General features: G+C 30.7%; 2 protein-coding genes across 2 annotated transcripts; both read left to right on the top strand.

Moving 5' to 3' along the window:
• The first annotated feature begins 4215 nt into the window (after positions 1–4215).
• On the top strand, positions 4216–8361 carry LOC125815670 (respiratory burst oxidase homolog protein B). The gene is made up of 12 exons (XM_049495200.1): positions 4216–4801; positions 4887–5046; positions 5382–5430; positions 5520–5633; positions 5732–6160; positions 6247–6633; positions 6734–6829; positions 6919–7034; positions 7126–7228; positions 7334–7407; positions 7484–7974; positions 8167–8361. Exons 1-12 carry the CDS (start codon positions 4336–4338, stop codon positions 8274–8276), a joined length of 2595 nt encoding a protein of 864 aa, XP_049351157.1. The 5' UTR covers positions 4216–4335; the 3' UTR covers positions 8277–8361.
• A 6856-nt stretch (positions 8362–15217) lies between these two features.
• On the top strand, positions 15218–16881 carry LOC125816442 (heavy metal-associated isoprenylated plant protein 35-like). Its single transcript, XM_049496048.1, has 3 exons — positions 15218–15356; positions 15445–15520; positions 15671–16881. Exons 1-3 carry the CDS (start codon positions 15315–15317, stop codon positions 16642–16644), a joined length of 1092 nt encoding a protein of 363 aa, XP_049352005.1. The 5' UTR covers positions 15218–15314; the 3' UTR covers positions 16645–16881.

Raw genomic sequence — 16881 nt, 5'->3', positions numbered from 1 at the left:
CATGACTGATGTATTGTAATTTATTGAACTATTGGTTACTTATCTGTTAATTAAAAATATGAATTAATACCTTTTTTTATTTAAGATGTTTCTCGATGAGCGTAGCTTTCATTTTATTTTATTTTGATTTTTCACCATGTGTATTGGTGTACACCTTGAAGTTCGATTAAATCATGATTTACGTTAAAAAATCTTACATTAAGGGATAAATTATTTTCTAACAAAAGGCGACTTACTAGTAATAGGTTTTATTTTGATTTGGAATATTTATTGGTTACCAACAAATGTAGGTAAAATTTTGAGCTTTAACTTTTTGGTGGTTATAACTTTTAAGGTTTGTAATTAATTGATTTTATTGCTATATGATATTCTCCGCGTAGTCATATCCTATGTATAGGGGTTTAAAGTCGTGTCATCATGAATTGGTCTGCCACTGCCTATGGTTTAGTGGTTTTGCCCTAAAACAAGAGGCTCTTAAGTCTTAACTCAATGGCTGCTTACCTTCTCACCTCTTACCAACTCCTAATTACTCATCCATCCATAATAATCTCCACTACCATTATTAAATTATAATCACGTGCGCACGAAATCATAGTAGCTCAGTTGGTTTGGTTTTTTATCTAAATTTTCATCTTATTCGTGAGGGTTCGATACTCCACATTGTAAACACACCAAAATCATGAACATTTATTACTATTCCGTCTATTTCAATTTATATGTTTGATTTTGACTTGACACACATTTTAATAAATTAAGAAGATTTTTGAATTTATGATTGTAAATCAAAGACACATTGACTGTATCATAATGTTATTTAAAATCTTATGATTTTAAACATGTTACGTGGAAAGTTAAAATAAAAGAGCGGTAAATTTTTTTAAAAAAAGACACGTTCGTTTTGAATAAAACTTTTTTAAAAAAGTAGATAAATAAATTAAAACACAGGAAATACAATAATATTCTTATTTTTGATGGAAGATGAGCATTAATCCATTTGGATATTGTTTTCTCTTTTGGTCATTTTTCTAATGGAGGAGTACTCATTAGTACTAATTGTTAATGATGTCTCAGTTAGTTAATGGAATGCACTTTGACATTTAAGCCATTGACCACTTATTGCTTGATTATTTAAACTTCCCTTCAACCCCCAACCAAAAGAAAGAAAATTAGTTATTGATTAAATTTTTTATAGTTCGAAATTTCATTTTAAAAAATCATGGAGTTTTGACTGTGAAGAGTTCAAAATTCCAAGAAATTTTAAAAACTTGGGAACTCGAATTGATGAAAATGTTCAAACCTCATTATAGATATCGTTTCTCTATTTTAAATTATTTATCGTAATTTTAAAAATAATTATTTTAAGTTAGTTTTAGAAGTTCAAGATAATTTTTTTTTTTCATTTTACCCTTGATGGCGACATCATTTATAAATTATATTACGATTATCTAAATACCAATAAAGAGTAAAATAATTTGAAACTTCTCCTAATTAATATTTTTAAGGGGTGTGGAACTAATAATGACGATAGATTATTTGAGAAGGAAAAGTAGAGTTTTCCACAATTACTCTAAATTCTTTCAAATTTTATTTTCACTCTAAAAAAAATTATATTTTTTAATTATATTTTAAATGATGGCCAAACTTTGAATACCAGCCCAAAAAGTTAGCAGTCCCTCCAGCTTTTTCGTGATAAATAAAAAATAAAAAAATGTGGAGAAAGCTGGAGAGTAACTATTTGTCTTGTGATCAATTCATCTGTTTATAATCAAATCAATTTAATCTACACGTATAATGATTTCAAAAGGTTAGTGAAATAACTAACCTAGACTAAAAATAATTAAAAACAATAACACCATTCAACCTTATCCTAAAATCTTCATTGTCGACGAGGACTTAACATAGAATTATAGAAAACCAAAATTGATTGTACTTATCACCCTAGAGAATTAGTTGCTAAGAAAGTTATTTTGGTTGAAATAATCCGAATCAAAATAAATTAAATAACTATGATAGTCTAATTCGCTTAGTTCTTAATAAGTCTTAATTTTATTTTATTTTTCTAATAACTTATTTAATTATCTAATAAAAATATTTTTAACAATATTTCACATATTGGATCATTTTGTGTTGCAAATCACTCAAACTTTTAAATAAATTAGTTAAAATAAGCTGTATAAATGAATGAGTCATTAACACGTCCAAACTTAAGCACATTGATAGATAATAATTTCATCAGCTAAAATTGAATTATTATTTTTCCACCTCTAGTCAAAAACTACACCAGTAATATTATCAACTTTACCAGTAAATGGGATATATAATTATACTTTAATTGGAATAATACTAGAATGATTAAGCCGTAAACCTAGGATTATTTGAGAGATTTGGTAAACCTCAACAAATCATGAATGTTTGTGTATTTATTTGTTTATTGGTTTTTTTGGCATATAATACAATTTGGGTTTTAGTAGTAGTAGGTGAAAAATGGAATAGAAATGGGAAGTTAAAACTGTGGGCTGCACCATGAAAGAGTCAACTAAAGTCAGCCATTTATTATATGAGCTGTAATAAAATGCAATTTAATTAAATAAGCAACTTGTTAAACATCTTTATGATCTCATGGCAACATCACTTAAGATTCTTTAGGTGAACTGCCCACAAAATGCCATGAGAGTTTACAGGGCCATCATCCCATAATTCAACCTTTTTCAATTAAAATATCAAAAATTAATCAAATTTATATATATCTTTAGATTTCTCTGTGATTTGAGGGCCGTTAATGACATATACGTAAGAGGTCATATCTTGATCTCTGAATATCCCATGAATTTATGAAATTTTCGAGATGCCTCTTAAAGGAATATAATACCATTTGCATAGACATGAACTAGACTTTAGGGTAGAGTAACCTCCAAGAATCTTAAGTGGAATCGAACACGTCTGTTGAGTCTCACAAATTTTAATGTCTACAAATAGGGCAAATACAACTTTCTGATATTGAGTACCTAGTACTTTCATAATACATAATTTTTTGTGTAAAAATTCAATAAAATTATATAAGGAGTGTAGATATGAAACCGATAACTTCAAATATTCTATAGCTAAGTTCAATGCTAAAAATTAAACTTTAAAAGTTGAATCTATAAACTTTAAGGATGTTCGATTGACATACGATATGCATGTGATCTATCAAAGGCGTCATTGAACTCCTACCCATACTAAACATTTGCATGACCTTATAGGATTAGTGTCATGCACTCTATATATCTATATGTTGTCCTTACCAGGCTCATGTCAGCGTGGCCTTACAAGGCTCATATCAGTGTGCAACTTTCAACCTACATGTCATCATGTGTATTATAAGTCTCATGTCAGCATGCGCCTTCCAACCTATGATTTAATAACATCCATCCTTCCATCCAAATGTTGTCTTTTTGGTTTGATCCTCAATTTTTGTTGCCTTTTTAAAAAAATTACTCAATTTTTTTTGCTCTTTTGGCTCCGAACTCTATATATATGTGTAAAGTAGTCATAGGCATTAGATGATCATTTTGCACCATTTTTAATGACTTTTTCCATGTATATCGAAACTTAGAGATATTCATTTGTCTTTCATTTTCTACTATCCAAATTCATGGAAGAAATGAGTGAGAACAAAATAAGCATGTTGATTGCAAAACTTCAATAAGATAGGTCAAAAGGAAAAATAAAAATAAAGAGAAGAAACATTATCAGAGTAATCATGACTGTGACAATGTTTATTCTCAATTTCACAATAGCATATCTCATATATATTCAATTCAACTAATTTTGTTAAACCTATTACACTCTACCAAGTTTCTATATATTATTATCACAAAACAAGTATTAGGTGAGATGTTATTACACATCCATTTAGTTAAAATTCCTACATTCATCTTTTTCATGTATTATATATTCTTAAATAGGACTATCATGTTCAACTTTTGACCTTATAATTACATCCAATTTCATATAGAAAAACAAATAATTATAAAATGTTTGACCACTTACATGAGTTCGTTATATTTTTGTAAGTTGGAGAGAAATTCCCAATAATCACAAATATTCAAAAACAATACAAAATCCGCCCCCTGATTTCCCTCTTATCTGACTTTTCTCTTCTCCCTTAATTCCTTGTATATATATATATATATACACATCACCTTTCTTCTTCAATTTCTCAACTCAATACTCTTATTACTATTTTTTCAATCTTTCTCATAATTTTTTTTTTCTACATTATTGTTACATAGGTCGATACTACTTGTTATTAATTTCATTTTGAAAACAAAAAAAACAGAGCGGGAAAATCAAATGGAGATCGAAAACACGAGGGATTCAGATAGTATGAGAGGATCGAGAGTAGGATTCAGCGGTTCATTAGTCAGTGGGAAGAAAAGTGCAAGGTTCAAAGATGATGAATCGTATGTAGAGATCACTCTTGATGTTCGCGATGATTCTGTTTCGGTACAAAACATTAAGGGAGCTGATCATGAAGCTGCATTGTTAGCTAGCAGGCTCGAAAAGAGGCCTAACAATACGCTTGGATCACAACTTTCGTTTCATCTGAGGCAAGTTTCGAAGGAATTGAAAAGAATGACTTCTTCTAATAAGTTTCAGAAAATTGATAGGAGTAAGTCTGGTGCTGCTCGTGCTCTACGTGGACTTCAGTTCATGAACAAGAATGTAGGAACTGAAGGATGGTCTGAGGTTGAATCGCGATTCGATCAACTTGCTGTTAATGGAATGCTAACAAAATCATTGTTTGGTCAATGCATAGGTTTGTTTGTTCATTACACAAATTCTTTTGGATTTATACAATAAAGTTGATAATAATAATAACGACATTTTGTACTTGTAATCAGGTATGAAGGAATCAAGTGAGTTTGCTGAGGAATTATTTGATGCTCTAGCTAGGAAGAGATGCATCACATCTCCCGCGGTGACTAAAGATGAGCTACGCGAATTCTGGGAACAAATAACAGATACTAGCTTTGATGCCAGGCTGCAAACTTTCTTCGACATGTAAGATTTTATATAACTCTTTACAGATAGAATTTCACAAATATGATACGAGTTGATTTCTCACTCAACTAAATAGTTATATTGTGGTTTTCTGAGAAAATAACTATTAGTTGAGTAACTATCCTATGAATCAACCCTATAACATAATGAATGCTAATGATGTCTTGAACTGTAACACCAGTCTATTACATGCCACATATCGCTACTACTTTGAACATTTTCGATTAAGTCAGCACTTTGTCATCAGATTCTCAATAGGAAAACTTGTTTAAGTTCTGCATTGATATGGTAAAAGATATTGTTGATAGCTAATAATGGTATGATAAAAAAAATAGGGTGGACAAAGACGCAGATGGGAGAATTACTCAAGAAGAGGTGAAAGAGGTGAGATCTCAAGATGATTATTGAACTAATTCATGAAATTATACGAATTCGAAGAACTCAAAACTCATACTTTGTTTATAAGCTTATAGATCATCAGTCTTAGTGCTTCTGCAAATAATTTGTCAAAAATCCAAGACAATTCAGATGAATATGCAGCTCTCATCATGGAAGAACTAGATCCAGGCAATGTTGGATACATTGAGGTTCGTTTTGAAACAAGAGTCTAAGTTATATACACTGACAGTATAAAACAAATTCTTAAACAAGGACATGAGCTTATAAATGGTTGTATTTGATGCAGCTGTACAACTTGGAGACATTGCTTCTTCAGGCTCCGAGCCAGTCGATGAATCTTTCAACAAACAGCAGAGTTCTGAGTCGGATGCTCAGTCAGAAACTTAAGCCAACGAAAGAGCGAAATCCCTTTAAAAGATGCAAAAGAAGGCTAGACTATTTCATTGAGGACAATTGGAAGAGGATTTGGGTGATGGCTTTGTGGCTATCAATCTGTGTAGGACTCTTTACATGGAAATTTATTCAATATAAACGTCGTGCTGTCTTTGATGTTATGGGCTATTGTGTCTCTGTAGCAAAAGGAGGGGCTGAAACAACAAAATTCAACATGGCTTTAGTTCTATTGCCAGTATGCAGAAATACCATAACTTGGCTAAGAAGTAGGACTAAGCTTGGGAAAATAATCCCCTTTGATGATAACATCAATTTCCACAAGGTATATAGCCTGAAAATAGAAATGGAAACACGAAATCTTTGAACTTATACTGATTTTTTCGTGTTCTTTGATGCAATTTTGTTTAGGTAATTGCATTTGGAATAGCAGTTGGTGTAGGCTTACATGCAATTTCACACTTAACATGTGATTTCCCACGGCTGTTACATGCCACGGATGAGGAATATGAGCCAATGAAGCCATTTTTCGGAGATGAAAGGCCAAACAACTACTGGTGGTTTGTGAAAGGCACGGAAGGATGGACCGGTGTTGTGATGGTGGTCCTTATGATCATAGCCTATGTACTAGCCCAACCATGGTTTCGTAGAAACCGACTCAATCTTCCATCAACAATCAAGAAACTCACTGGATTTAACGCTTTTTGGTACTCCCATCACTTATTTGTTATAGTCTATGTCCTCTTCATCATTCACGGATACTTCCTCTACCTCTCAAAGAAATGGTACAAGAAAACAGTAAGTTCTTAACAAAGTAAATCATATCTAATACTAATCATGCCCTGCCTTCCCATAAAATGATCTAATATCTTTCTTTTTTCTCCGAAACATTGAGCAGACATGGATGTATATCGCGGTGCCTATGATACTATATGCTTGTGAACGTCTGCTTCGTGCATTTAGGTCCGGGTACAAGGCAGTGAAGATTTTGAAGGTACATAAGAGCTTAGACCATTTCAAGCATTAAGATTCCTAGTTCGATTACATGTGAATATAATTTTTATCTAAAATTCGAGTTTTCAGGTAGCTGTATATCCTGGAAATGTAATGGCAGTGCACATGTCTAAGCCTCAGGGCTTTAAGTACACAAGTGGACAGTACATTTTTGTGAACTGTTCTGATGTTTCTTCATTTCAGTGGTAAGTTTGAAATAAACTAAGCTCTTGATCAAATAAACTGAATACAAATTATTATTTAACTTCTAAAAATCATGCACATTTTGTAATGTAGGCATCCGTTTACTATCTCCTCAGCTCCAGGAGATGATTACCTAAGTATGCACATTCGAACATTGGGTGATTGGACATCTCAGCTTAAAACTCTCTTCTCTAAGGTATCGAATTCATAAAATCAGTAATAACACAGCAAAGACGAAATCTTTTGAAGAAACTTATGCTCATTTGGAAGACTAATAATTCTTGTACTGATCATATTTTAGGTCTGTGAGCCTCCAACTGGTGATCAAAGTGGCCTTTTAAGAGCAGACATAGCGAAGGCCGACTATAAGCCTAGGTAAGGGAGTAAAGTTTGAAAATTTATTTTCCCCTGAATTCTGTACACATTTTTGATTCATATCAATGTATAACAGATTGCCAAAGCTCTTGATTGATGGCCCTTATGGAGCACCAGCACAGGATTACAAGAAATACGATGTAGTCCTCTTAGTAGGCCTTGGCATTGGGGCAACACCTTTGATAAGTATAGTAAAAGATGTGCTCAATAACATCAAGCAACAAAAGGACATCGAAGATGGCACTAAAGGAAGTCCTTTTGCAACTAAACGAGCTTACTTCTATTGGGTAACACGCGAGCAAGGCTCGTTTGAGTGGTTTAAGGGTGTGATGGATGAGGTCTCGGAGAACGATCAAGAAGGCCTAATTGAGCTTCACAACTACTGCACCAGCGTTTATGAAGAAGGCGATGCCCGGTCTGCACTAATCACAATGCTTCAATCAATCCACCAAGCTAAGAGTGGCGTCGACATTGTCTCTGGGACAAGGGTCAAGACTCATTTTGCTAGACCAAATTGGCGCCAAGTTTTCAAACGTGTTACAATTAATCATCCTGATCAAAGAATTGGTTAGTACTTATCTAGCATCTTTAATTATTATTCATTAAGATTAATATAGTTTTGAGGTTTATCGAAAACCGCCTCTCTACGGATAAGCTTAAGTCTTCCCAGACTATATCCTATCCAAACCTCACTTGTCAAATTAATAATGTTTTGCTCCATTTTTGACATTCTTATTTTTTAATTCATCTATATGACAGGTGTGTTTTATTGTGGTCCACAAGGTCTAGTTGGAGAACTAAGACATCTATCTCAAGATTTCTCACACAAGACAGGCACAAAGTTTGAATTTCATAAAGAAAATTTCTAAGATTCAAACTTATTTATTATATATGTAAAATAAGTCTCATAGGTATTTATTTATTATTATGTAACATAATAATAAGTTTTCTTCATTTTTTTTTTTACTTTTGAGATGCATGCTGAGCTTGACTCCAATTAATATGGAATGATGTTAGAAAGCAGAATACTTTGTCAGCTATATAAAGCTCTAACCTGTAAAGTTGATTACTAGAACTCAAATCTATCTGGAATTTGCTTTAAATAGCTTCCACTAAAAAAATTAGGCTAACATATATTATATATATTCATATATATACCTTATCTCTGAGGTTTCCTCTATTTGATTTGGATCCTAATATGCAAAAATAAATAGGTGTCAATTTAGCCGCCATTATATACCTGGATTTCTTACATATCTCTTCTGATTGAAAAAAAGAGAGGAAATAAAAAAGAAGGAAAAGTTGGAAAGGGACAACATATTACAAACGAAAAGGAAATATTGAGTCCAAAAAGCTAATTAGTTTGCATAAAATAATTTATTTATTTAAAGAGAGGGTGAATGATATTTTTCAAAGTTGAGGGAGAGTTAGATTTTTAAATCAAAATCCGAGGAGTAGATGATTTTCTACTTAAAGAAATATATTTAAGAGACTATTTTAGCCCTACATCAAGCATAAAGGACCATTTTTGTTATTTTCTACACATTTTATAAATTATTTATACATGATTAGGGGCGTACTATGATTAGGTTCTGGAAAAAAAGAAGCGATATTCATGGATTTTTTAATTAGACTTTTTAAGTATATCCTAATTGTTGTTTATCTCCTCTAATTATACTGTCTTCTTCATATCCTGTTGTATATAAAAGTTCTAGTCCATAACTAGTACTAATAGTCCAATATAACAAGTGCCTAATTAAGTGGACCTTCACTAGCACAAAAAGGATTTCGAAGTAGACAAATCTTACTTTCCAATTGAATAATTACGTTTTTTTATTTAGCTTTTAGACCTAATTTCATGGTAATATTCCATCCGTTCCTATTTATATATCGTTCTTATTAAAAATAAATATTCCTTAATACTCGTCATTTCTCAAAAATGCATAAATAACACTATTTTTTCTATTTTACCCTTGAGAGTTATTAGCCTTTAAAATAAGAAATCGTAAACTAAGTAATTAATTCATGTTCATTGGTCAAATTCAGTAATGTTCATTTAATAAGAACTTGATTTCAAAAGAACACTAAATAAAAGTACAATGATAAATTTATCTAATTTCTTAAGGGGCGTGAAATCTAAAATGATGACATATGAATAGGAACAGAGGGAGTAATAATTTTATCCTAATAATATCTATCTAGTATCTGCATTCTTCATTTCATTTTACTTGATCCCTATATCAAAAAGAGATGTTTCATTTTACTTGTACATTTTAGTAAATCAAAAGAGTTTTTTTCTTCATACTACCCTAGTATTAAAGTAGCTATATAAAGTAGTAATAGTCGAACTTAAAGTTTCAAATAATATTAATAAGGTTAATTTAATAAAATACATCCCTAACTAAAATTTTCCTAAAAAATGTGTCAAGTCGACAAGAGTCAAATAATATGAAACCGAAGGAATAGATAAATGCTATGAGAGCTGAGGGTGGAGATTAGGGCGTCTGGATGGGAGCTATGACGGGAAGGGGGGAGGAAGGAAAAGGGGTAAAAATGATGTGTTGGAGGCTGAGAGAACACCGCCAATAAAAAAAAGTGGAAAAATATTTTTTGATTTCCTATATAATTTTATTTTTTTAAAAGGCCTAATTCTTAGAGTATGTATTTTTAATTACTAATAATCAATTTTTGGGAGGATAAAGTCCAACTATTTAAACTTTTGTAAATCTTGATCTTCTAAGGCAAAAAGAAATATGTCAATGTCAAGTTTACAATTTGGCAACCAACAACTTTTTAAGTGAGACATTAAAATATGAATTTGGACCAACCAGCATATAATATAAGGGAAAACAATCATAGCCTGAAGTAATAAAAAATAAAAATGGTCATGTCTATGCATTTAGAAAAGAAATAAATTTAGTTATATTACATTGACCGTGAATAAAATTTTCACACCCATCAAATTAATTTAATTACATCTCATGTACATGGTCATACTATGGGTGGCAAAATCAATCTATAAAATTATGACCATTTCATTTGTTTAGGTTTAGACAGATTAATAATATGCTTATATCTTTTTAGTTAAATTCATTTTGATCCGCATAATTCAATTCATTCTAAATCTGGCCAGAGATGTAGCCCTCGTTTGAAACTTTTTCTAAATATTTTTAATAAGATATTTTTTATTTGTAATGATTTATATAGGGATAATATAAGGGAAAATGTTTTATTAGGTTTTTAAATAAATTATTCTGAAATCAAATTTTGAATCAAACCGAAGGAGTAGTAAGAATTGAATTAGTTGAATTATGACTCAATTTTAGCTCATTTCATTACCTACCTATTTCAGCTCGAATATCATTTTTGAGTGGCAAATGACCCATATTTTTTGAACTGATCCAATCAAATTTTCTTTTTGTTTTTTTTATTTTTTATCAGTTATCCCCTACCCACGTAATAATGCCCTTACTAATTTAAATTCGTGTGACATAAGACTCCAATAATAAGCTGCCTAGTAGAATTTTTTTCCATAACCAAATTCAAGATTTATGACTCTCTTTTCTAAGGTTGGGAAATAAATTCCAATAGCTGAAACAATCAATATGCAATAAAGCGCAAAATTAAATAAAATTAATGTTCACAGCTATCACAATAATAATAGAAACAGAATTGACAAGAGTAGTAGCTGTGGTATTTAAGATGGAAGATTCAATAATTTTGATGGGCTTTTATTTCAGAAAATATTTGTCTTTTTCAGGAATTTAAATTTCTAACCAAAAAAAAGTGTCAATTTAATTTCTTTTCCATCATGACTCCAAAAAAAAAATTATAATAGTTTTACTTGGTGTTCGAAGCCTGCGTATTAAAGCCTCGACTAAATTTAAATTGTGCACGGTAAAGTTCATTTGAAGATGACACTTTCAATAGGAATTACTCCATATCTAAGACTTGAATTCAAAACCTTCGATTAAGCGTAAAACAATTCCGTCGTTGCACCACAAACTCATATTGGTATCATTACTCCAACTTGCTACTTGAAGGACTTACTATTGTAAAACTCGTACATTGTCCCCTCTCAATGCATGTGCACTGTCACATACTTGTTTAAAGTTGTTTTTTCTTTATTCGATATTCTATACGCATATTGAAGTTTGATTAATTTTGAATTTGCATTATGAAGTGTTACGTTGAGGATAAAACATTCTTTGACAAATATGATTCTGCATCCAATGGAATTTGAAACCAAAAATTACAATTAAGAATAAAGAAGTAATTATCACTCTACGATAATGTCCACGATGGTAAAATTTGTTCTTCTTCGATAATGATTGCAAATCTCATACGAATTTAAACTCCAGAAAAGGGAAAAGATAAAGAGAAGAAAATTGATCAAAGAGGAGAGCAAATACAAAAAAGATAAAGGATTCAGAAAAGGATTTTTTTTTTAAAAAAAAGAGGATATTTGCACTTTTAGTCCCTAATTGATTAATTCTGGTTACGTTGTGGTCACTTAATATTTGGCTAAACAAGTTTAATTTTAATTATTATTTTTTATATAGGAAATAAGTGATATTTAAATTATTGCTAGAACTATATTACCTTCAAATATAAAGTGACAATACAAATTTAGCATAATAAAGCCATAAAAGGATTTTAGAACTAAATTATTTTGATTTGAAAAACAAAAAAATATATAATAAAGATGAGACCATACAAAAATGAATATTCATCAAATTTTTGAATGGTTTAGCTTTTTAATGATTCGTTAAATTTGTGAAAAGTCACAGGTGAAGAAATCAGAAATGTATCTTGATCTCAGACTACATAATAAAGCTAAGTAAAGTTTATCCAAAATAATAATAAATCATGTAACAACATGTACAACAAAACTTAAACGTAGATGTAGTTTTTTTTGGGTTTTTTATTTGGGGTTCGAAGTCCGCATTAGTATTTCGATTAAATTTAAATTGCGCACTGCTCCCAACGGAATTTTCTCCATACCCAAAGCTTGAACTGGAAACATTTGGTTAAGGATGAAACCACTTCACCACTGCACCGCAACCCATATTGGTAGATATAGTCATTAGTACTTTTCTATTTAAAATTTGATTATTCACTAGTTCATATATTAGATATGAAGTCGCTTGTGTAATAAAGTGTTTTACCTTTCAATTTAGACATTTACTATATAAATTCAAATTTAATCAATATTTAAAATAAATAACAAACCTCAAATAAGAAACTGAAAGAATTTGATCCAATTTATTATCAATTGGAGAATTGTAAAAACTAATTATGAGCAAGTTCAAAATTATATGTGTCTCCTAGTTCATAGAGTCGTGTCATTAGTTATGATGGTTAGTAGTTATTAGAACAAGAATTAATTAATTTACAAATAATTAAAGATGACTTCATGATATGGTTAATGGTCTTGTCCATGTAATTAAAATTGTTGACACATGTTATAAACTCTGTGTTTGAGATTCTTAAGTAAAGTTGAAGATCATTACACATTAAGGGTTACTAAATTAATGAATTCAAGATATCTATTTTTAATTTTTATGAACATAATTATCTTTTAATCATAATTAGCTTATATTCATACTCACTTTAATGATAATCAAATCAAATTATTTGATATGATATAGCTATCGATGCGAATAGTTATTATTTACCATAAATGAAATGCATCGTCTTTTCACGGAAAAAAAATATTTAAAAATAAAATAAAAGACCTTGGACAGGAATTTCATCCTGACACAATTTTACTAATTAGGATAGACAATTTTCTTAAGGAAAAAAGTTATAGTGTTTTAAGAAAAAATATACATCCACTTGAAGAAATAATAGTTTAGATTTTGATCATATAGGGTTTGCTTTCGACGAAAAAAAAAGGATAAAACTTACTGATTTAGTATACTTGAAAACACACTTTAATATTTCTTTAAGACATTCATTGATCCAAAATTGTCTCCTTTTTATTTGTTCAAATAAAGTTTTTACTACTTTTATAGTAGTACTAGTATATAACAAATTAAAAACACACAAAGCAACCGTGTTATAGGAACATCTTCATGAGACATACAATAGCGAAGTTAGAATTTCCATTAAAAATAAATTTAGAAAAAAAAAAATAAAAAAATATCTACTATCAAATGAACTCTTCGATTCTATCTGGCTCCGCCTCCAAAGACATTTTTTTTTTCTCGCAATAAATTCCACATATACACGTTTTCTTCTTTATCCAGTACATTTTCTTCATAGAAAGTGGAATTCAAATCTTCAATTACATATTTCTCATCGTAGAAACCAAAGTCTTAGCCCAAAAATATAAAATGATTATTTTTTTTCATTCGTACAAACGCATGAAAATAAATATTAGTATTTTCTAGCTACTTTTTTTTGTCTACATGTTGCATTCACAAAAGTTGATGGAAAAGAAAAAGAACAAAGACTAAAGCAAAGTTTTTCTTTTAGTTTAATTTTCATGAAGGAATATCCGTAATTTCATTTTTAGTAACTTATATTTACAGGTACAATTTCAGAGATGGTACCAATCAATGTTCATATGTTTAGATGAAATTTCACACTAATTTAAAATTGTTAATTTTACTATTTGTTATATGTTTCGTCAAAGATGAAAGTTCCATTATATGTTAGAGGACTTTTCTTCTTCTTGACACACATCTTATTGATTCATAAAAAAGAGAAAATTAGAAAAGATTAACTTAATCAAAATGAATTTCTTGATTCACAAATTTATCAAGGATAATAATGAGCTTGCAAAACGAATAAAAATGTTGTGCTTGATCTACTCTTTCAATTTTAGCTTCAAAAGAATTATGAGCTTCAAACATTTAATTTTTGTCCTTCGTAGCATATGACTTAGTACATATACTTTCAATTAATTAACATTTGTGTTAATAAATAATTTTTGGTTAAAATTATCGCCACAAATTCTTAAAATTGATACGAATAAAATAAAATTCTTGCAAAAATACAGAAAGGTCGACCAGAAAATGATTGTACACAATAACTTTTTTGAAAAAAAGACACTCCAAAAAATTTCTCCCATTTTCTCAAATAAATTTATTTTGTCCCTTTATTCCATCACTCCCCAAGTTACGAAGCAGGCAGGTTAAATAATACTTCATCCGTCTCAAATTATTTATCTTTTTAAAATTACAGATAAATTTGTTTGCCTTTTCCCATTTTATAGAATTGTTTTTTAGGATTATAAACATTCCAATTTTTAAAAATTGACACATAAATAAAGTAAATATTCATTACAGAAAAATTATACTTTAAGACCTGAATAGTTAAACCCTTCTACATTAATATCTTGTAAATTGACATGTAAAAGAAGAATATGATAGATAAATCATAAATTTGACACTAGTTGTCTTAAATTTATCTGTTATGATTCTAAATTATTATTTTAAAAATTCAAAACAAAATTAACTACTCTATCCTTTTTTTTGAATTTTAAATTTAGTAATAATTATTTTCAAAGATTACTAACACCTTTATATAACAATAATTTAACGTAGAGAGATTATATTTTAAAATAAAAATAAAAATGAAAATGAAATAATTTAAATTTACGTATAATTAATACTCATTTATTTAAGAGTAATATTTGCCTAAAAGGAAGACAAAATGATTCACAAAATAATGCAAAACAAAATTTAGATTTAATTGACCCGTTGGTTAAAACTCGAAAAGTCCGGAAACTTGACAGTATAAAATACACTCCGTGTAAACATTCACATAACTTCGCGCTTCACTCTTCTCCATTTTCCCCTTTTCCTTTCTCTCTTAATAAAGCAAATCTCTCTCTTCATACTTTCTCTTTAGCAAACAAATCTTTCAATTCCTTCTTCTTCTACGCTTATAGTTTAGTAATGGCAGCACAAGATCGACCAGAACAACTCCTCAACTACAAGGTTCGTTTTCTTCCCTTCTTATTCTTTTCCTTTTTAATCTCTTTTTTTTTTGTGGGTCTAACATTTTCTGCTGTGTTTTGCTATATAGACGTGGGTCTTGAAAGTTTCCATTCACTGTGAAGGCTGTAAAAGGAAAGTCAAGAAAATTCTCCAACAAGTAGCTGGTAAATATAACCATATCCCTCCCTTCTTTGCTTTTTACATGCTCTTGTTAATTTATCTAAACAAAACAACTTTTGAGTTTCTGTATTCTGTTATTTTCTATTATTGAGGCTTGAAACTCTTTTTTTTTTTTTTTTTTTTTTTTTTTTCAGGAGTGCATACTATAGATATTGATCTCAAGCAACAGAAAGCAACAGTAACTGGGAACGTAGAAGCAGAAGCTCTCCTCAGGAAACTACAGAAATCCGGTAAACACGCTGAATTAGTACCACAAGAGACTGATCACAAGGAGAAAAAGTCTGCTAAAATCAAGAGCAAAGAAGCAGAATCAACTACCCAACCCGATATCAATACCCACAAAAATGTCAAATCAAATGAAAAAATTGCAATACCCAAAGAACCTTCAGTAAAAATTGAAGATGCAAGTGATGAAGCAGTACCGAAAAAGAGGGAGAAACCCAGCACCGGTTCAGCTAAACCGGCGGAAGAAACCGGCACCGCCTCTGGTGATAAACCGGAGGTGGCTGACAAAGAGAAAAGCGATGAAACAGTTACTGAATCGAAATCTGAAGGTAAAAAAACGGTAACCGACTCTGCCGGTAAACAACAAATTCCAGTAGCGGCGGAGAAAAAGGCTACTGATAGTGATGATGCTTCTGCTAGTGGCGAAAAAAACGGTGGTGGCCCAGTTGGTGAAGCAAGTGGCAGTACTGGTAAAAAGAAGAAAAAGAAAGGGCAAAACAGTAACAATGTTGAGGGCACACCATCAATTGTTGCTCCGGCTGGTCCAGAATTCGAAAATCATAACATGGGACCACAAGTCTTTGCCCCAACCAATGATAGCCCTCCACGTCATCCATCTTATCATTATTACCCGCAACAGGGCCCACAATTCTACGCCCCACCACCAGCATACGTCGTTAGCTACAATACGGCTCAACCTACGGCTAACTATACGGCGTCGTATTATGCTCCGGCACCTCCAACTTCGTATGCGTATACGTATCCCGGTCCTAGTCATGTAACGGAACCTCCACCGTCCGATGTGGATACGTATCCACATCAGCCGTTGGATTCGTTTGAAATGTTTAGTGATGAAAATCCTAATGGATGTTTCATTATGTAATGCAATTACAAAATCCTATGTATGTTTATACGTAGGGTTTCGGTGTATACAGGCTTATACTACTTGTATAAGTACATGTATTATGTAGATATAAGTATAAAAATGGAGAAATTAGGGTATAATTTAGAAAATATTAGGTGTTAGTGTTGGGGGTCTTTAATCTTTTAGTGGGTTGTTGCCTCTTTGTTGAAGTTTGTAGCTTTATTTAGTAAACATTTTCGTTTTTTAGTCTTAAAA

Source organism: Solanum verrucosum, unplaced genomic scaffold (assembly GCF_900185275.1).
Source record: "Solanum verrucosum unplaced genomic scaffold, falcon-dt-bn FXZP01000261.1, whole genome shotgun sequence".
Classification (NCBI taxonomy): domain Eukaryota; kingdom Viridiplantae; phylum Streptophyta; class Magnoliopsida; order Solanales; family Solanaceae; genus Solanum; species Solanum verrucosum.
This window is presented reverse-complemented; position numbering and strand designations above follow the sequence as displayed.